Source organism: Canis aureus, chromosome 9, assembly GCF_053574225.1.
Source record: "Canis aureus isolate CA01 chromosome 9, VMU_Caureus_v.1.0, whole genome shotgun sequence".
NCBI classification, from domain to species: domain Eukaryota; kingdom Metazoa; phylum Chordata; class Mammalia; order Carnivora; family Canidae; genus Canis; species Canis aureus.
In genome coordinates, this window is record NC_135619.1 from 50,743,850 (window position 1) to 50,765,285 (window position 21,436).

Here is a 21,436-nt window from a genome sequence, read left to right on the forward strand (position 1 = left end):
TAATCTTATATATTCTTGTTTCGTTTTTGCTTAGAGTGAATCTCTGAAAGAATCTATAGACTTGGAATGCTGAAAAGCTTCTGGCATATAGAATTTAATTTCTGGGTTGATATTAACCTCAAAGACACATCATTGATTGTACAAATGAAGTGAATATACCCAGTAACTCAAGCTGAACTTGGCAGTCATTAAGAAAGTAGTTCAGAGAATGTGATTAATAGTAAGAATATTGAAGTGTGGGCTCAACAGTTTAGCACCGCCTTCAGCCCAGGGTGGGATCCTGGAGACCTGGGATTGAGTCTCATGTCAGGCTCCCTGCATGGAGCCTGCTTCTCCCTCTGCCTGTGTCTCTGCCTCTCTCTCTCTCTCTCTCTCTCTCTCTCTGTGTGTGTGTGTGTCTCTCATGCATAAATAAATAAAATCTTTAAAAAAAGAGAGAATATTGAAGTGTATTATTCACATTGTCTTCTGGCCTTTGACTCAATTCTGGATCTGGGGGGCTTATTTATTAGAAATAGGACCCCATAATCAAATCAGAGCTAGATTACTGGCATCTTAATAAGTAGTCTTTATTAAAATAAACTTTTAGCAAGTTAGGAGAACTAGCTTTTAAGTCTCTCTACCTTCTGAAAACGTGAGGTTCAGTCAGATATGTTTGGTTACAAAGTGCTAGTTTATTGAAATCAACATAAGTATAGAGGAAAAAACTGATTTAAGATTTGGCTGTTTCATGGAATTAGATCAGGTTGATCTTACAGGCCCAAGGATTTTTAGTTCATTAAGATAGCATTATCCAGTCTGGACTTTATAAAGCATCTATTTTTTTAAAGATTTTATTTATTTATTTATTTATTTATTTATTTATTTATTTATTTATTTGAGAGAGAGAGAGCACAAGCAGGGGGAGAGGCAGAGGGAGAGACAAAGGGAGAAGCAGACTGCTGAGCAGGGAGCCTGATGGGGGCTCAGTCCCCAGCCCCTGGGATCGTGACCTGAGAGCTAAAGGCAGACTTAACCAACTGAGCCACCCAGGTGCCCCATCATCTATTTCTTTCAAATAAAAAAGAAAAATAGTTAAGTGAAGCTTTTTATATAAAAGCTGGTGGATGGTAGATGGAAGATGGTAGATGTCTTCATTTTCTGCAAATCTTGTGAAAACTTCAATCTTGGGAGGAAACTGGACTTAGGAGCAGATCACTTGATTTAATTGAGTTTTGGTTGTTGACTGTCACAGTTTCTTGCTTAACAGGATATGGTGAAGAATAGTTACAATTGCCTTAGTTTCTGCCAAATTTTGGATAGGCCAAATTCACTATTTGGTTTAATTTCGTAGAGCGGGGATCCCTGGGTGGCGCAGCGGTTTGGCGCCTGCCTTTGGCCCAGGGCGTGATCCTGGAGACCCGGGATCGAATCCCACGTCGGGCTCCCAGTGCATGGAGCCTGCTTCTCCCTCTGCCTGTGTCTCTGCCCCTCTCTCTCTCTCTCTGCGTGACTATCATGAATAAATAAAAATTAAAAAAAAAAAAAATTTCGTAGAGCCATGTCTTATACGACTTTGGTAGCTACAAGAAATGCCAAACAGTGCTGGGAATTAAGCAGATATTTAGGGTTTGTTTTAAAGATCTATTTCATAACATTCAGTTGCATTTTACACCAGTGGCCTAGTGGAAAGCTTTTAAAAAGGATCTGTCCTTAGCTTGTCTAGGTGTTCCGAGATAGTACATTCCTAAAGGCTCAGTTCAAACATCACTCCTTTTTCTAAAGCTTTTTCTTGCCCATCCAAACGAAACCTTGTGCAGAATTAAGTATGCCCATGTCTGTCCTCTTTCATGACATTGTTTGATAGTCCTTTATTTAACAGTCTTCAGTCAAGATTCTCAAGGTTAAAGATTGTATAGGAACCTTAACACTAAGCACAATCATGACAACAGAGATGGAACTAAAGTTTTAGTAAAAAATTCTAATCCCATAGAGGTGCATGGCTGGCTCAGTAGAGCATGCAACTGTTGATCTTGGGGCCATGAGTTCGAGCCCCATGTTGGATGTGGAGTCTACTTAAAAACAAAATTCTAATCCTTTGGCTGAATGTTTTAATTTCTCCCTTTGTTGCTTATATTTTCTAAAAGATAATACTTTCTAACTTCTAACTTTTTTTAACTTTTAACTTCAGATCATAATTTTGATATAATAAAACCTTTCTTTTATAGTAATGAATTAGAATTGCAGAAAACTGGAGACAAAATCAGAAAGCCTAGGTAATGTAGATTCATGGTTCTCATACTTTAGCATCCATCAGAATCACCTGTGACAGGCTTGTTAAAACATGGATTCTTGGGCCTAACCTCTAGAATTTCTGATTCAGTAGATCTGAATTAAAAATCAAACTATTGGGTAGAACAAGTAATATGTTTTACATTGTATAAATCATCTATGAAGTAAAAGGATGTTCAAAGTGAAGTAGGATTGGTGAGGTCATCATTTATATACACAGTTGTTGATGGTATGAGGGCAAACTAGTTAAAATTTTGCTGAACTCGTAAAAGTTTAGATTAAGCTATTCCTTTTTGTAACTTGTTACCTGTTGGACTGACCTACAGCTTTAAGTTAGTCTTGCTCCTGACTTCTGAAGGTTGTTCTGAGAAGATTCAATAAATGAGTAACCAAAGACTCATTCTCTCCACCTCCCAGAGAATTTCATAGAAGCAGAATGTTGAGCAAGAGAGTTTCTCTCATAGCTATTTACGAATAAATTGAAAACTGTGCTCTTAAATTAGTTGGTATGATTTCTTAAATAATTAAGAGAGAGAAAGGTTGGAGGGCAGCTGCTCCTTATTATTAGGCTTAGCCTGAGTTAGATTTGGTAGACTTTAAAAAATAAATAATCTGCTTTTGTTTGGTCATGTGTAATTTGTTCCTCATCCAAAAAGTTTAATGATGGAGATAAACATTCATTACACTGAACAAAATAAAAATAACTCCTTAATAACATCTAATAGTCCATGGCAAATTTGGCTCAAACTTTTGTCTTTTAAAGATTTTATTTATTTATTTATGAGAGAGCAAAGGGGCGGAGCAGAGAATCTACCTGTGCCCCTCTCCCAACGCATATGCAAGTGTGCACTCTCTCTCTCTCTCAATAAAATAAATAAATAAATCTTTAAAAGCAAATAGAATTAGTTTGTACGAATCAGGGTCTCAACTGGATCTCACACATTGTATTTGGTTGATATGAATCCTCAGTTTCTTAATCTTCTATAACCACACTCCCTACTTCCTCCAAGGTTTTTCCCTCGTGCTTTGTAATTGTTGAAGAACTGGGTTGTTTGTCTTGTAGGATTTCACACATTTTATTTCCCTCTATTTTCTGGGGTTTTCTTCTTTCTTTTTTCAATCTTTACCCCACATTTTAAATTTTGATGATTTTACCCTGGTAATAGTGTTCCACATATTCTTCTTTTCCCCCATATTTCCTGGAATCTGTTAAAGTTAAACAATCAATTGAGTTTGGATTCAGTCTTTTTCAGTCTCCTAAGTGGTACTATGTGCTTGCTACTATAGCTTTATATCAGGAAACACATGACCTCCCATTTGTTCTAGTTTCAGTGAAGATCAGTGGATTTAGGTGGTATCAATCTGATCCTTTTTACAATAATGATGATGATGATGATTCTGATACATCACCCACTATTTGGTTTCCCTAAAATACAGTCCAAATAGGAATGGCAGGGAAAGGGTGCCCGGGTAGCTCAGTCGGTTAAGCATCTGTAAGCATCTGCCTTGGGCTCAGGTTATGATCTCCAGGTCCTGGTATTGAGCCCTGTGTCTTTAAAAAAAAAAAAAAAGAAAGAAAGAAATGGCAAGGAAAATGCTAGATTATCTTTCCCCTCTTAACTTACAATTTTCAGAACATGAAATGAATTGAAGTATCTGAAGGCTTTTAAAAATTATTGTGGGTGTTTATATTTGATGTGTTTCAATCTACTACGTTATTCTTTTTGACACTCAAAACTGTCACACCTTTGGTGAGTGGATGCCCCTTCAAGCTGCCTTCTGTGTCATTTGACATGCCCCTTGTGATTTTTGGTAATATTCTTGCTTTTAGCATGTTAACTTAGGCTCTGGCTCATGTACTTCCTCAGACTTGGAATCTCATTCATTTGTCTAAAGAATCCTTGTCCCTTTTAGTAGAAATCTAAATACTACTAGTATTCATTGTTACTGGGCTGTCATTCTTATTCTAGGCCTTTCCTATAGATACAGTTGGTAAAAATGTTTTTGGTTTGGTTTGGTTTTTGAAAAGAGAAAAGGAAATGGTTTTTGAAAAGAAAAAGGGAAATTATGTTCCTACCAATATGCCCAGTTCAAATTAAAGATGTTAAAGGTTTTTATTTAATGTGTTTGATTTTTAATGATATCTTTCTCTTAATGCTGAAAAGCTTGTTTCCTAAAAATTAACATAATTATTTTCTTTAGCCCACAGTAAAACTAGCATCAAAATAATTAACTACTTGTAACAAGACTGCTGGGTGCAGGTTAAGATTTCTCTGCTTCTTTTATATCCTTATGGTATATCCTTGGGATGTATATCAGAATGCCTTTTAAAATTAGTTAATTATGCTGGAATTAAAATAAAATTTAAAAAATAATAGAATAATTTAAACTTCTGTATTGTGTGGTTATGCAAACTTTATAGATTCAGATTATTTTTAGTTTATTTCAGTTTTTAGATTGCTTTTTTCTAATTAATGAATTTTGTTTCCAATATATAGAATATTTATATGATGTCCTGAAGAAAAATCTATGAGGGGAACCTGGGGTCTAGCTTATGATTTTGGTCTAGGTCATGACCTTAAGACCATGAAATTGAGCCCCATGTTGTGCTCCATGCTAGATGTGGAGCCTGTTTAAGATTATCTCTCTGCCCCTCCCCCCTCTGAAAAAGAAAAGAAAAAATATAAAATAAGGTACAAAGTATCTACCTTCCATCTCTATCTCTTCCCCCTCTCATTTCTAGCCCCAAGGTAACTATCTTTATTAATAGAAACTAATAACAAAAGTAGTAGAAACTAATAGCAAACCTGATCCTTTCATAGTTTGTTTCGAAAATAGAAATAAATACGCATGTGTATTTTCCCATTTTCTAATTTCCTGCATAAGGTGATACGCTATATACAGTCTCTGTACCTTACTTTTTTTCCACTTAACAATACATCCTGAATATCTCTCCATTACAATATATAGGTATCTTTATTCCTTTTTATAGCTAAACAGTACTCTGTCAAAAGGAGTCCCCTTCATAAGATACACATTTGGGTTATTTCCAGTCTTCAGGTATTACAAATAGTACTGAAATGAATGGACATGTGAATACTCTAATATTTCTGCTGGTATATCTTTAGCATTGCTTCCTGGAAGTGAAATTGCTGAGTCAAGGGTAAAATGCTTATGTAGTTTTACTAGAACAAAAATTTCTTTTTTTTTTTTAAAGATTTTATTTATTTATTCATGCGAGGCACAGAGAGAAAGAGAGGCACAGAGACACAGGCAGAGGGAGAAGCAGGCTCCCTGCAGGAAGCCCGATGTGGGACTCCATCCCAACACCAGGATCAAGCCCTGAGGCAAAAACAGATGTTCGACTGCCGAGCCACCCAGGTGTCCCTAGAACAAAAATTTCTTGTACAGTGTTTAAGAATTGAAAAGGAAACAGAGTTCTTTTTCCCGCATGTATGAATAATTTTTTTAAAGATTTTATTTATTTATTCATGAGAGACACAGAGAGAGAGAGAGAGGCAGAGACACAGGCAAAGGGAGAAGCAGGCCCCATGCAGGGAGCCCAGTGTGGGACTCAATCCGGGGACTCCGGGATCATGCCTTGAGCCGAAGGCAGATGTTCAACCACTTAGCCACCCAGGCATCCGTGAATAAATTATTTCAATAGATATGTAGTTGGCCACCTATTGTGTGCCTGGCATTGTTCTTTTTTTTTTCTTTAAAGATTTTATTTGTTTGTTTGTTTGTTTGTTTGTTTGTTTATTTCAGGGTGGGGGGAGCACGAGCAGGAAAGAGGGACAGATTGTGCTGAGCAGGGAACCCAACTCGGGCCTCGATCCTGAGCTGAAGGCAGATGCTTAACCTTCTGAGTCACCCAGGTGCCTGCCTGAGCTGAAGGCAGATGCTTAACCTTCTGAGTCACCCAGGTGCCTGCCTGGCATTGTTCTAATTGATGGCGGTTCAGCAGAAAGTTCTGCAGAACTTCAGGGAGCATAAAGTTAAAGTTAATTGCAGATTTTGGTGAGTACTATGGAGGACATAAATGGGTTGATATGAAAGAATAAACTAAAAAAAAAAAAGAAGAAGAAGAAACTAAAAGGACTCACTTTAGGGACACCTGGGTGGCTCAGCAGTTTTGTGCCACCTTCAGCCCAGGGCCTGATCCTGGAGACCCAGGATCGAGTCCCATGTCGGGCTTTCCGCAGGAAGCCTGCTTCTTCCTCTCTCTGTGTCTCTCATGAATAAATAAATAAATCGGACTCACTTTGGATAGGGTAGTCAGGGAAGGCCTCTCTGAAAAGGTGACATTTGAGCTGAGACATGAAGGATAAAAATGATTAATGCCGCCATTTATTGACTTCCCTACTATATGCCAGGCAGTATAAAGGATTTTCATACATTATTTTATTCCATAGACTCTGCAAAGTCTACTTTATAATTCCTCTTTTACAGATAAGAAAACTGATGCTCAGAAAAGTAAATTACTTGTTCAAGATCTTGAAACATAGAAATAGGAGGTGGGATTTGGATCAAATCTAGGCCTAATTCCAAAGCTAGAGAAAACAAACCCTTTTCCTGCATTGCATTACCTCTTAGCCAGAAAGTGGTGAATACTAGTTAATGTAGTAAATGGTTTAATTGATTTATTACTGAATTATTATAATTTCAGAATACATATGCTCATTTCATTTGGGAATATTTGTTATATAAGAAAATAGACCTTCTTGTCCAAGCTAAATAAAATTATTTCAACATCTGTTTTTATTGTTTTTGATTTATTGATGCTCCTATGTTTAAAATACTGTAGCAAAAATGTCTCCCAGATATTTTTAACCTGTTAAAATGATGCACCTTCTGAGTATCCTTTTTATTTATGTCACAAATATTTGCTAAAAATTATTTAAAAGGTACTTCAAAGTATCTGTTTAAATTAATGTTAGTAAGTGAAATAACCAAATTGTTCAAGGTTCAATAAATAATCATAAAATTAATCTTAGGGGGGAGTTTTTTTCTTGTATCAGCACTTACTGAGCACTTAAATGTGTTATCTTAAGTATTACAACAACCCAGGTTAGTAGTGATCCCCATGCTATAGATGGAAGGAACTGAGGCACAGAGAGGCTACATAATTTACTTGGGATCACCTTCCAATAAGTGACAGGATTTATACCTAAAGACCAAATCCCACACTGTCATTGGTTGTATATTGTAAGTATTAAAAAGGCCATCTCAGGGATATCTGGGTGGCTAAGCGGTTGAGTGTCTGCCTTTGGCTCAGGGCACCATCCTGGGTCCAGGGATCAACTACCGCATTGGGCTCCCTGCAAGGAGCCTGCTTCTCCCTCTATGTCTCTGCCTCTCTCTCATGAATAAATAAATAAAATATTAAAAAAAAAAAAGCCACCTCAATAAAGTAGGAAACTATTATTATATTCTTATTTGCCAGTGAGTTAAGTCCATACTATTGTCCACTGAACCATGCATTTTCTTTGGTGTCTTAAACTAGAACTAGTTTAGCAATTAAAACCTAAGACTCTAATTTTATAACAAAGCCACCTCTAACAATAATAAAATAAAATGGTATTATTTCCTGGCTTAAAGAAAAATTCTCCAATAACTATAGGAATGCTGGGGCATGAAGACAGCATCTTAAATCTCTATGCAAGTCATACACAAAGTGTTATTGCAATGAAAAAATAGTGGCGTGAATAATACCTGCTCACAGCCCGAGACACTTGATGTATCTTGGGCCTCAGTGTTTGTTGGATTTTGTAATTTCATGAGCAAGATTTGTATTTTTTTAAAGTTCTATATTTCTATGTGTTCCACTCGATGTCAAATCTGTATTCTTAGGTTGTAGGGTTCCATTAAAAAAAATAAATAATCTCAACCCCTCCTCCCTCCACTCCCCCTCCCCCCCACACACTCATTTTGTATAATATGGTAATGATATCACCGTTGCAGTAATTACGGGTCATCTTCATTTCTTTCATCTCTGCCTGTTCTGATGGCTTCATTCCTTTGACGGAAAAGATTTGGCTCTGGGTGCTATGATTATTTTGTTAAGCGTTATTCGAATAGACAGGAGTGAGAGAAATTAATCAATCCAAATGCAATTAGCATCATGTTTAACCCAGTGATGGACGTCTCAAGGTGAAACAGCTAGGGGAGTTTCAGACATTATTATTCAATCCAATGGTTCTTATCTAAATTATAATCAAGAGAGGTTTTTATTGGCTTCTCAGTGTGAAGATGTAACTCTTTCCCTGCCCTGGGGGTCAAGAAGACTGGGCCTTCCTCCTTTGTAGACTTCAGTTACTGCCAGCACCTTGTAGTGGGGATGTTCCAAGCAGGAAAGTTGTCTTAATGGTCAAGTCATTTGAAATTTATCTATACGGTGATCTTGGTCTGATTTTCCTGAGAATGGAAGATAGTCTATGGATAAATTACTCTAACTTGAGGCAAAATATTTTGTGTACTGATCAAGTCAGTTTGACTAGTTTTCTTTTATCTTAACCTTACACAATAAATTTATTTCTCTACTTACTTTATGGATGGGGAAATTCAGACTGTATGAAGCTACTGGCCTTTGGTTATAAGTGTTTCATCATCACAATGCACTACTACTAACACCCTGAAGCATGAATGTTGTAGAAATTTCTAAGTGTTTAAAGTTCTCACCCCAAGAGTATTTAATCCATTGCTTTGATCTCATTGCCTTTCATTCAGTTGAGTTTACCCGTGAAAGGGAACCAAGCAAAACTATGAAGTAGGCCTCTGAAGCCCTCTGAAAAGGAAACAAAATACAAATAAGAACTTGTTAACTCTTATTCCTGAACACAAATCTTTGAGGGTTGTTTTTTTTTTTTTTTTTTTTTTTTTAGTAGAGAGAAGGATGATAAAGACTGAACATTTGAAATCTAGTCGTGTTTTGCTCTTAAAAGAAGGCAGGGCAAGGAGAGTTGATGGAGAAACACAAGCTTTCACTTGAATACAACATTTTTCAAATGCCTGACAATTAAGATTCTTCTGCTTTTGCCTTCAATCTTCAGGCATCATGGCTGACACTTCCCATATTTTATGTTCTTGCTTGATGTTTTATATTCTGAGAATAAATCTGTTGGCTGGATATTTCTGTCCTTTTTTTTCTTTTTTGTCATGAAAAGCCATTAAAATTATTTTCCATATTGGAACTGTCCAAGTTTGTTTACCTGTACATTGAGTCTTGGCTTTTCTTTTTTATATTAAGTCTCAGATAAAACATTCTCTAGAAATAGGCCTTACTGCGAGTTGCGGGGTAAACTGTTTTATATAAAATTATCTTTCTCTGAATTCACTGGAGGGAACACTGTTCTTAGCCACCCCCACCCTTGTTGAAGAAAAAGTCCTGTTAGAAAGACAAGACATCCAATAAAGAATCTGGAAAGCATGTGCCAAAAAAGGCTTTTCTGAGAGTTCTCAAGATGAAGATTTTCGTAGTCAGTGATGGTTTGGTCACAGATGTAGCATCCAAACTGTTCTTTTCTCAAATATATATTTCAGTCACCTTTTTGAAATGCTTATGCCCAAAAAACTTTAGGCAAAAGCCTCAAAGCTGTACTGCTTACTTTCAAATGCTACCTCTATAAATTTTAGAGAAAAGTGAAATTTGTACTAAAGACTCTTACTTGTGAACTCTCTCATGAGTTGACTAAGAATGGTCAGGAGACCTTATTACAATTATATCACTTTCTGAGGGCCACCAAGTGTCTCAGTGGGGCCCCGAGAGACCCCCTTCTCATCCATGACACCGTACTCAGGTCATAGCACCTTCTGTTCTTGACAGTGGCACCAGCGCCAGCTGCTCTTGTGTTAGAGGCATTAAAAAGTGCTTTCTTAGTTTTTGAATTATCGATCACTTACTGGTACGTTTTGTGGGGAGATCTGAACTGGAGCATGGGGAAGAATCGGTCTGGCAGGCTGCCTGGAACTGCTCTGCTGTACACCAACTCTATGCCAGAGCAACAACAACAAAAAAAATTTTCCGCGTTCCTGTGAGAGAAATCAGAATTATAAATCATGTTGGCTGGGATGCCTGGGTGGCTCAGCGGTCGAGCATCTGCCTTCAGCCCAGGGCATGATCCTGGAGACCCGGGATCAAGTCCCACACTGGGTTCCCTGTGTGGAGCCTGCTTCTCCCTCTGCCTGTGTCTCTGCCTCTCTATGTGTATGTGTCTCTAATGAATTAATAAATAAAATATTTTTTTAATTAATTAAAAAAATAAATCACATTGGCTTCCTTTTGTTCTCCTCTAATCCACCAAAATAACCTGTGAACCACTAGCTCCATTTCAAAGGCCACTTCTAATTTATTTGAATCTTCCCTAATATCTAATACATAGTAGTTACTTCATGTGACTAACTTAACTATCCATCCTCCCTCCCCCTTCAGGCTTTTCTCTTGCTCAGCACACAGTGATGACTAGGAGATCCCTCTTGTCATAGTTATCAGAATGCATTTAAGGTTTCAAGGACCAGAAAAGTAATTTTTAAAAGAGTCAAAACTATAATTATAACAAATGGCATCATTTCTACGAAACTATCTTTCTATGAAGCTAACTAAATAAATAGTTTCTTAGCATACTGAACCCCATTAAACTAAACTAAGATTTTATGTGTTCCTCTTTGCTAGAAGCTTCTGGTATCGTTGAGGAAGGTAGCTGGCTGTCTCTAACTAATACCCAACATTATTCTAGCAAGTTTGATCCTCCAGATTATACACGTTACACAGATGCAAGCCATTCGTGTTTCCTTTTGTTTTGCATTTGAGATCTTTTTTTTTTTTTTTTGAGATCTTTTTAAAAATAAATAGTTTGATCTCCTTTGGCCACTCCCCAGACTTCTGTATGCTGTTCCAGTGCAGACCTGGTACCTCTTTTGTGAAGTGGCAGCTGAGGAGCTCCAGTTCTCACCTTGGTCAGCGAAAAACCCGAGGAAGGAAGAAGTCAAGACTAAGAGCAATAGTCATATTAACTTGAAGGTGGCAGGGCAGGATAGGTCTGTGGTGCAACTTAAGAGGCATACACTACTCAGTCAACCACTGAAGGCCTATTGTGCATAACAGTGTTTATCAGTGAGGCAGTTCAGATACCAATTCACAAAAGAGATACACCTGCACAAATGGAAATAGAGTTTGAAGATACAGTTTACGTGTTCCAGCAGCAGACAGGAAATGTCTAATACAAAGAGAACCTGCTGTCTACTCCAAAACTCAGTTCCTACAGAGCACAGACACATTCTCCAAAAACTGCCATTTCGTTCCACCACACCCTGACCACTGCAGTATGGATTTCTCTCTTCTTTGATTTTCACCTTCCTCATTCCTTCATTATACATAAAGTAACTGGTGTATGTACACAAGCATATGGCCTTTTTAAAAAACTAAATGACCAGTGGTATGTTCTGGTATCCGGTATCAAATGGATATGGCATGGTATAAAATATTGGTTCAGGGAAAATATCCCTTTCCTCCATTAGTGGCATGCTCATTCAGCTTTTGTCTTGTATTCCAGTAAATTATTTTGTTCTCACAGTTTAATATAAAAAAACAAGAAAAAAAATTCTTGCATACCTTGTTCATTTGGAAAATTTTAATGTTTTTCATTTATCATTGTAAAACCAAGGACAATTGTATAACTTCTTTGTACATAGCTGTTACACATAGGGCATTTTGTCTTTAAGTAGAGAGAAATTGCTCTAAAGAAATGAATCCAAGGTAGTTTTCCCATCAAGTGTCTCTTTGCTTAAATAAACTTCTTGTTTGAGATGAAGGAAAGAGAATGATGGTAATATAGTAGCTAATGTTTGCTAAATGCGTATGTGACCTTTATATTAATTACACCTTGAGCAAATGAGGAAACCAAGGGAAGCCTGGCAGGCTCATTCGGTTAGAGCATGCAACTCCTGATCTCAGGGTCATGAGCTTGAGCCCCATGTTGGACATAGACCTTATTTTAAAAAATAATAATAATAATAAAATAAAAGTGAATTTTATTTATTTATTTTTATTTATTTATTTATTTTTTTTAAGAAACCAGAGCTCAGAAAGATGTCTTGGGTGGCTCGCCTGTAGTGGTCCAGGGTCAGTGTAGGAGCTGGGGTCCAGCTCTAAGCCTGTCTGATGTTAAGAGCCCCACTCTTTTCAAAGGGTTATGCTGTTTCCTTTGTTTCCTGCCAGTCATATTAGAGTCTCCTAAAGACAGCCTGTTGTAACTTTTCCCCATCTTGCTAATGTTTTTAATTATGTTGAGGCACAGAAATATTTAAAGTAGTTTGCACTGGAATTGAAAACCAAACATTATGAGTTTCTCCCGTTTCATTAAAAAGTTACTTAATCTTTACATTGTTCTCTACATTAAAGCCGAGCAGAATTTTATCAGGCAATTGCCTCAAAGTTATAATCTGGAAAATCTTTCTGTAATGAAACCCATATGTCACGGGCGAAAGGTGCAAAGCCCTGGCAGAGAGGGTTGGTCTCGTGAGAGATTCTGCACCCAATCTCGTTAACCAGGGTGCCTCTGGTAATCCCTCATCCCCTCACTGGTGAGAAATCAATCTGTACCACTGAATCTTTTTCAACCAGCCACCAAGAAAATTTACTGCAGAGGAGGCAGTTTGGGGATAGTCATTGTGGAAAGGGAACCAGAGGCAAGGCTAACTGTAGATGGAGGAATTGGAGAATCTAAAGAAAGGATTGTATTAAGCCACAGCCCCACCTTCAGAGCAAGCAGGATGGAGTCCTCCCTTCAGCCCTGACCTCTCTAAGTCTACCCAGGTATTTACAGCTGCAATGAACCTGACAGCCCTAGGGAAACTGTGAAGGGGATAAAAGAAACTGCATAAACCTGCAAGTTGATTGTAGTTTATCCATTTGCTGTCTTTAATGTATACCAGTGGTCTCCTGTCCCACGGTCTCTGTAGCACTTCACACGTTCACCCTATGACAGTTTGTATTGTGACTTCTCCGTTCATGGTCAATGCACTGCATGGAAGGGCCTGTAAATCATGACTTGAGGGATCCCTGGGTGGCACAGCGGTTTAGCGCCTGCCTTTGGCCCAGGGCGCGATCCTGGAGACCCGGGATCGAATCCCACATCGGACTCCCGGTGCATGGAGCCTGCTTCTCCCTCTGCCTGTGTCTCTGCCTCTCTCTCTCTCTCACTGTGTGCCTATCATAAATAAATTTTTTAAAAAATTATTTAAAAAATAAATAAATAAATAAATAAATAAAATAAATCATGACTTGACATGGAGGTCCCACTTCTCTTCTGCACAGCATATACTGTGGTGGCTGATCACCAGTGGATCCGTCTGGGCATAATTATTAGAACGTGGTAGCAGTGTTGCCTTCCTGTTGAACCTCATAATCCTAGAGAATTAACTCAGAATTAGAAAAGAGTTAAGAAATTTTATTGACTCTGAGTAAAACCCTAGCAATCTTATTGTCTCTAGGATTATCTTATAGCACACAGTGGAAAAAAAGAACAGGAGGAAAAAGAGGAACTGGAAGTGTCAAGCTGGGGAGCATGTAATCTTACCATGGCCATTAATGCAGAAATTGTACCAACCTGTAAATAGGAGAAAGAAGGGATGAAGCAAGGCAGGGAGTAGAAATGTCTTCCTCTCCTCTATAAGCAAGCCAGAGATATCTCTAAAGGCCTTTCCCTGAAGAGATTTGAAACCCTTGGTGGGAGTTTTTTGAAAAACACATTTACATATAAAACCCTGCTGGAAGGGGTGTGTATGTACGTGCATGTGAGCGCATGTATGTGTGTGTGTGTGCATGCATGCGTGTGTATGTGTGTAAGAGGAATACAGAATAGTAGCAGAAGGCTGTCTCCCTACTCCTAATGGGATTTTGTAGCAGCATGTGCGAGTTTGTTTCAGAAGTCAAAAATGAACAGATGTTGGTATAAATTACCTCTGTGTCTGATGTCTTGCAAATTAAAAGCGCGGTTGGCATCACTAAACAATTTCACTAGGTTTAGGGGGGTGCGGCTAGCAGGCGGTGATTACTGTAGCAGGTCGGTAAGAATCTTCACACTGCAGCAAAAAGCAAGAAGGCAATGATAAAGAAATGAGGAATAAAATAAGGGGTATGTGAATTAATCAGAGATGTTAACATCTCTGATAACAAGTGAACAGGAGGGGCTTGAGCTTTGAAGCTGCCCCTGACCCACAGCAATTTCCCTGTGCACAATGAGGGGTTGGTGCTTTGGATATGATTTATAGGGCACAGCCCTCTTTTAGGGAGCAGCTATGTCACGAATTCGTATATCTCCTATATGGGACTGGCGAGTAAGAAAACTTTCTCCCCTCCCATGTAGAAGATGAGGTCTTTGAATTACTTCTACTTTTACGGTGGTTTCTTGCAGCTCTGTGTACTTAGATTAGGTTGAAGGGGGAGGAATGATTGAGTGGGGAAAGGGTTGTTAAAAAGGATTGGTTAAATTCAAGGAGAGCTTGCCACCAAGAGACTTTGGAAGATCTGTTTATTTTGCCTTTTAAATCCTTTTGATCCGTCAAACAGATTGGGTCTTTTTAAATTTTACATCTTAGAATATTGGTCAGTCTCCCATTTAGGGAAAAAACAGTAAAGAATCAGGGATGTGAAGAGCACCAGGACAGAAATAATTAGTAAGATCAGTATAGTGCTCCCAGCCCAGGATTTTGGGAGCAAGGCTCTGTTCTGCCAGTAGAGTTTTGTATTACCCATGTCTGGTTTCCAGAGTACCGGCTTCTAGCCATGTTGCAGGATCATTTGATACCGTGTAAAACTCCTTAATAAGCTCCAGAGAGGAGGCAGGAAACCCATCCAGTAGAAATAAATGATGAGACCCACTCTGGCCAAAAGTATATGTCAATTCCCATAGGATCAGGCTGAGGGAAAAGATTCCAAGGAATGGGATTTTTTAGTTTGCTAGCCTCCTTTCCTATCACACTTGGTTCATTCATTCACTCAGGAAACACTGAGTGCAGAAGAAGCAACAGACCACTTGCCCTCCTTTGAAAGGTGGTGTGGTTTTTTTTTTTTGTCTTTTGAAAGGTGGTGTGTTAATGGTACCTCTATACCCAGCATGTTCATTGCTGAACATCCAAGAGAAGAGCAGGGCAGGTGGCATTAACATGCTACTCATTTTGCAGGTAGAGAAACAGGCTCAGAGATCTTGCCCCACTCGAGGTGTCACCCAGCTGTTCAGTGCTGGAGCCCAAACCTAAACTGAGTTCACACCCTATGTTACCTGAAAGAAGTCCCTGCTGCCTCCCATGGATGAGAAAATACTTGTTTGGATTTCCTCTAGGGTAGTTAATCCTACCTCCATCTCTCCATTAATCTGGCTTTACTTCCATCAAAGGAAATTATTTTTCTTGCCAAATAAGCAAGGTAAATTTAGGGCGGAAAAAACCCACAATGCAGAGAATGAAGCATTTAAGGGCCATTAATATTGTTTGTCTCTGGGAAGGAAGGCAACAAACATGATTGCATTCCTGCTTGGAATACTTCTTTTGTCTATTATCATTCACTCAGCCAACATTTATTTAGCAGATACAAGGTCTAATGCTGTACTAGTTGCTGGAGATATAAAGAATAATGAAACCATCTCTACCTTCAGTTCTTACCCTTTAATGCAGGGAGACAAGTATATAAACAAATAATTACAAGTCTTACTGGAACTTTGTATAGGGTTTGGTGCAAATGCACCAACGAAGGAATGGTCAGTTTAATTTGAGCCAGGATGGGGTTGGGGGCACATGAGGCAACACTTAGCACTGGGGCTTCCATTCCTAGTTAACGGGATTTCCTTTCCCTTTGTTGGAGCTCCAGAATTTGTGAGAGATTGAGGAATATATGGACTGCAGGCACCAGAAGCTTTCCCGTGGCTACAGAGTTTGTGTTGTTTTATTTCTCTGTTGTACAAATAAACCAGGAACTGTAAATGTTGGTAGGGAAAGGGTGTGGAGCCCATTCATCTAGCACTGTCTCTAGACAAGGAGGCTAGGGCAAAGATCCTTTTCATTCTTTGGGTCTCCAGCCATCTTACTCTTTGACCAGGACGGGGACATATTCTTAGGAGGCCACAGACGCAGCCTGCTGTGTGCCCACTGCACGGTTCCAGGAGACCTCTGGCCTCCAGGACTAGCCATTAGAAACTTCCAGCACTGTTAAATATATTTAAGAGATCTGAAAAGATGATTTTGTAGGGATGAGGAGGAAGGGGGTATTATAATATATACACTTTTTGAGGATTTGCTTAACAGAGCTAAAACAGCGGTCTTATGGAGTGGCCCTTGTAATTGAGAAATGTTTTACTTTCATTTTGGAGCCTCATATGTAGGAAAGTAGCTGTATAAAACCCTCTTGTAACTACAGCATTCAAAGATTGATGGTGCTGAAAGTCAGAGAAAGACACATAAACCTTGCCTGGCTATATTAAATATCTAAGGACTGACAATGCCAAGAGAGAGAAGACCAAAGCTCTATAAACCCTACTTTATTACACCATCCACAGATGAACTGCACTGAGGGAATATAAACCCTGTTATATTACAGCATCTAGAGACTACCACTGCTGAGAGATGGGGTAAATGATCTCTAATTTTGATTTGAGATTATAAATGTCCAGAGACCAACAACCCAGAGAAGACTCTAATCTTGGCTGGATTATAGTCTCCAAGAGCAAATCCCCTGACATAGTGAACATGAGTATTAGGTTACCTTCTCAAGAGAGAGAAATAGGTTTGGGGGAATTCCCTGGGGATTTTTTTTAAAGGATGGATGATAATCTTTCCCAGTTGGCCTCTGCCTTATAGCAATTGCCAACTTCAGAACAGCTTGGTCCAGTGTCAATGGTGGTTTGTTTTTCCCTCTTTTAGGAGGTTAGTGATGATTCAATCTGTTATGGTAGCAACTTGTTTTTACAATTTAAATCAATTTGCATGTTTAAATTCTGTTTTCCTGAGATCTCTTTTTTCAGATTTGGGGTTTTCACTGATCTTCCATTTTCTGTGATTCCAGCTAGAGAGATGACACGGGGGAAGTTTCTCAACATTCTGGAGAAACCCAAGAAGTAGCAGCTGCTTGTGGACAGGATGTCCTGGAGACTGGAACCATGCTCCCCTCCCAGTGCAGCTCTGACGTCGTGCAACTCTCTGCTTCCTGGTGAGAGGCCGGAGGATGCACCTCCAGGACTGACCCTCTCCCCTGCTCATGGCACTCTGCACGTCTGCAGACACTCGGTGGCAAGAGAGGAATCTGCTCCATAGATTCTCTACAGAAGGATCAGTGTAGTTATTCAGTCAGCTTTCAGACTTTGACCATCTCAGCCTTGGATGTGGGTAACAGCTGAGGGCACATCTTTCTTAAAGGTCAAAGTCCTGCTCTCTCGTTTCAGAAGGGATTCAGGAGTCCCAGGATCTTAGGGTTGATTTGATTCAGTGAAGGCAAAGTCAGTTGTGACACGTTGATTGGATGGGTTCTTTTGACTTGTACTTGATATCATAGGAAGTGTTTATGGTGCGAGGAGACCAGAAACCAATTAGATTCTGAAACAGACCAGGCAGCCTGACCTGTGAACTCTCCAATATATATATATTGGGTTCCAAGAATCCCCAGCTGGAGAAGCTAGAATCTTCTTGAAATGTACACCTCCTTTAAAAATTCTGTACCTCTCACAATAGTCCCATTCCCCAGTGCCTTTTGTTCCCCACCATCAGTTTTAATTCCAGGATAGGGGATCCCTATGTAGCAGGTCCCTCCTGGGATAAGCTAATGAGAGGCCCTTGCAAGGTTGCATTGGGTTCTAGACCTCAAGACCAAGTTAAAGATGAAAGGACTTTTGAGTTCCAGCTAATCTGTTACAGACTCACACAAGAAAGTCAGTATGGCCTTAAAGGTAGGAGAAAGGGATTGTTTGCAGGAGTTCCCATTTGATTAAAAAACTGGAAACTCTAATTGACCTGAAAAGAATGTGCTGTATTTTACCCCCCCCCCCCGCCCATGTCCCCTCTCATAGCACACAGCAGATAATTCACCAATGTCACAGAAGTACACACACACATGAAAGGAAAGAATTTTCTGACTTAAATACAGTTCTTATGGAGCTCTTTGCCAGTTATCTGTGTTAAAACCTGAAAACCTAACCCATGCATAAAATTGATTATACATGTTCTCCGTATTTTGTCTCATAAGCCAGCCCCCAGCCTCTGATGTTTTGAGAAATACATGAGGCTTCCTAGCCTTCATGCAACGAACCTCCATGTGGCAGTTGTCTGACTGTGTTTAGACACAAGGAAAGTTGTCCTGAGTGTCTGTGCTAGGGTGCAGCATTATTCAGTCTAATAGCTGGTCTATTAACCATTTCTGACATTTGTGCCTTGTTTCCCATGCTAGAATTAACATTGGGTTTTTCTCATTTTTGCTATCCATGCGATTCTATGTATTGATAAGGGGAAAAGTTGAAAGTGAGTCACGAAGAATGGGTATGAGAAAGAAACCATTCTACCTGGATGTGTTATAGAAATTTAGGCTGGAGAGGCATAGATTTTAAGTTAAGCTTATTATTGACATTCCTTTTTCTCTAAATACGGTTGAAGTGGGAGAGAGAGAGAGTAGGAAGGGAGGAAAGGGCAATAAATAGTGCCATAACGTCGGATTCTTCCTTTTGCTCTGTTTTTGAGAGTTGATGACTTCAGGCACTTTTAGGTGTGTGGGGAAATTGAGAAATACATGGAGAATATGAGGATACCTCCCCAAAACCAACTCAGGTGTGTAACCCAAGGCTATGTAGTTGGTTTTCTGGTCTGCTTTGGCCTTTCTTTTATTGTCATCTTACTCACCAGCACTTAATATAAGTAGATGTTTTAGAATTGTGATATTTATTGGTTTTGTATTTGTCATCCTTAGAAATGTTAATGATGTATTTTTATATTGATAATATAAATGGATGTATAATGTGTGTGTGGACTTCAGGGTATTAGAGTACTGTGCTTTGTATATGATGGTTTCTGTGTTGTCATAATAAATATGTCCCTTTTATAGAAGAGTGAGTTTTTCTTTTTCTCAAAGGGCCAAGTTGCGTATTTAAAGCATTCATCAGAAAGTGCAACTATAATGATGAATGACCTGCTATTTTCCCTCTTAATATCATAGTGGGTGGTGTGATGCTTCATGACCATCTACTACTTGGTCTCCCAGCTTCCAGTCTATTCTCCCAGCCATCCTAGCCCATTACTGCTCAACTCCCTAAAGTATTACTTAAAAACCTTTAATACCTTCTTGTGTCCAAAAATAAAGTCTGGGTCTCTTATCCTGGCATTTAAAACTCTCTGCTTGTAATCCTAATCAACCCTCTTCTCCAATAGATGAGGTCTCTGTTCCTGTTAATCTGAACAATTCCCATTTCCTCACTTGAGTGCCTTTGCTCATGCCATTGAGTTCCTAGAAAGTGTCAGATCCCTTTTACACCTATCAAACCTACCCTTCCTACAAACCCCTGATAAATCAGCTGGAAACAATCTTTCCCCCCATATTCCTACAACATTTGTGTATACCATCCTATGACTCGTACCAACTCTGCTTTATAAAGCGATCTGAGTGCAGATCTTCTTGTCCCAATTAATTGTAAGCTCCTTGAAGTTACAGCTGTCTCCTGTACATCCAGTTAGTCGTTGGTGTCTTCTTTGAGCTGGAAGGGTCAAAACACCTGCTTGCAGACTTCCAATTAAACACTATGGATTGAAAACAGATGTTTCTCCATCACCTACTAAAATCCTTAGTGTGACTTCCTTTTCAACTCTGCTCAAGAACTAGAGGCGAGGACAGCCCGGGTTGCTCAGCGATTTAGCACCGCTTTCAGCCCAGGGCCTGATCCTGGAGACCCAAGATCGAGTCCCACATCAGGCTCCCTGCCTGGAGCCTGCTTCTCCCTTTGCCTGTGTCTCTGTGTCTCTCATGAATAAATAAAATCTTAAAAAAAAAAAAAAAAAAAAACTAGAGAGGAAGTATTAGTACTATCACTGTCCCCCGTTGATAGTTAACCTGCCCCAGAGCAGAGCATCATGCCCTTTTAGAGAAACGTTCCATGTGAAGAAAGCAGATTGCTTGGCATCATTGGCTTATCATTGATTTACAAGAAAACAACTGGGTGGGCAGTGGATCTCTGTGATCTGGAAAAGCACAGCTGGGCAGCTGACTCGACAGGAACAGCGTTATGACTGTGCTGCTCTAAATCTTGAGAGATTATTTTTCCAATCAATAATTACATATTAATGCCCACAGGCTCATTTTGCCTTTCCCTTTGCCGTTCCAAATGCCATCCTTATAGAAGCATCTTTTGACTGTGAGCACCACTGTTTTGAGAGGAATAGCACCGGGGCTTGGAGAGCTGTTCTCAAATTCTTATTCAAGTCTTTCCTCACCAATAGCCTTGTTGCTTCTTGCTCACTCAGTCTCTCAGATTCTTGCTTGGCCTCTGCTGATTTGCTTGGCCTTCCTTCCATTGTTAGAGCGCTGAAAGTTCACAGGCTATTAACTGTATTAATAGCAAGATGCCATTATTAATTTTGCTTTATCTTTTTGTTACCCACGTATCATATTTTTTAAATGGACACTTGAGAACTGCTGCTTGTTTGTGGTTCTCTAGCTGCAGCTTTATTGTAGCTCCTCTGTCTTCTGGGCAGGGAAAATGGAGCTGGTCAGTCTGTCCATTGCCTCTTTGGTTCCTGAAGGGTGTTTGGACTTATGCAGGAGCTTTGTGATGAAACCAAGAAATTTCCTTTCCAGTGGGATGCTCTGGTCCCTTCTGTTTCCTGCAGGATTAAGGCCTCACAGAAAAGAGAAACAGGCAGAACAGGAAGGGAAGAAACAGGCTAGTGGGCCAAGGTAGACGGTCCCAGGGGTCAGGCCACATGATTTCTTACCAGCTATCAACTTCTACACAAAATCCATCTCCAACCATTTGGTTATGCTCTCCAGTGTCGATTTTCTTCATCCATTGCCAGCTCTACAGACCTGCGTGGGCTTCTCTTTCACCAGAGAGCCTTATAGCCTCCACCCCAAACAGTGGCCTCCCCAAGTTTGTAACTTCCGACTGTCCTGTAACTGGCTTCTCCTATCTGGTTAGGCTCC

At 39.4% G+C, this 21,436-nt stretch overlaps 1 protein-coding gene across 2 annotated transcripts in view; it reads left to right on the plus strand.

Moving 5' to 3' along the window:
- Positions 1–19,350, plus strand: part of LIN52 (lin-52 DREAM MuvB core complex component) — a 111,501-nt gene extending 92,151 nt beyond the window's left edge. For both annotated transcript variants that reach the window (XM_077909972.1, XM_077909970.1), the window contains exon 6: positions 17,327–19,350. In XM_077909972.1, coding sequence (XP_077766098.1) covers positions 17,327–17,382 — 56 coding nt within the window. In that variant the 3' untranslated portion in view covers positions 17,383–19,350. The remainder of the gene's footprint in view (positions 1–17,326) is intronic.
- Positions 19,351–21,436: the final 2,086 nt, after the last annotated feature.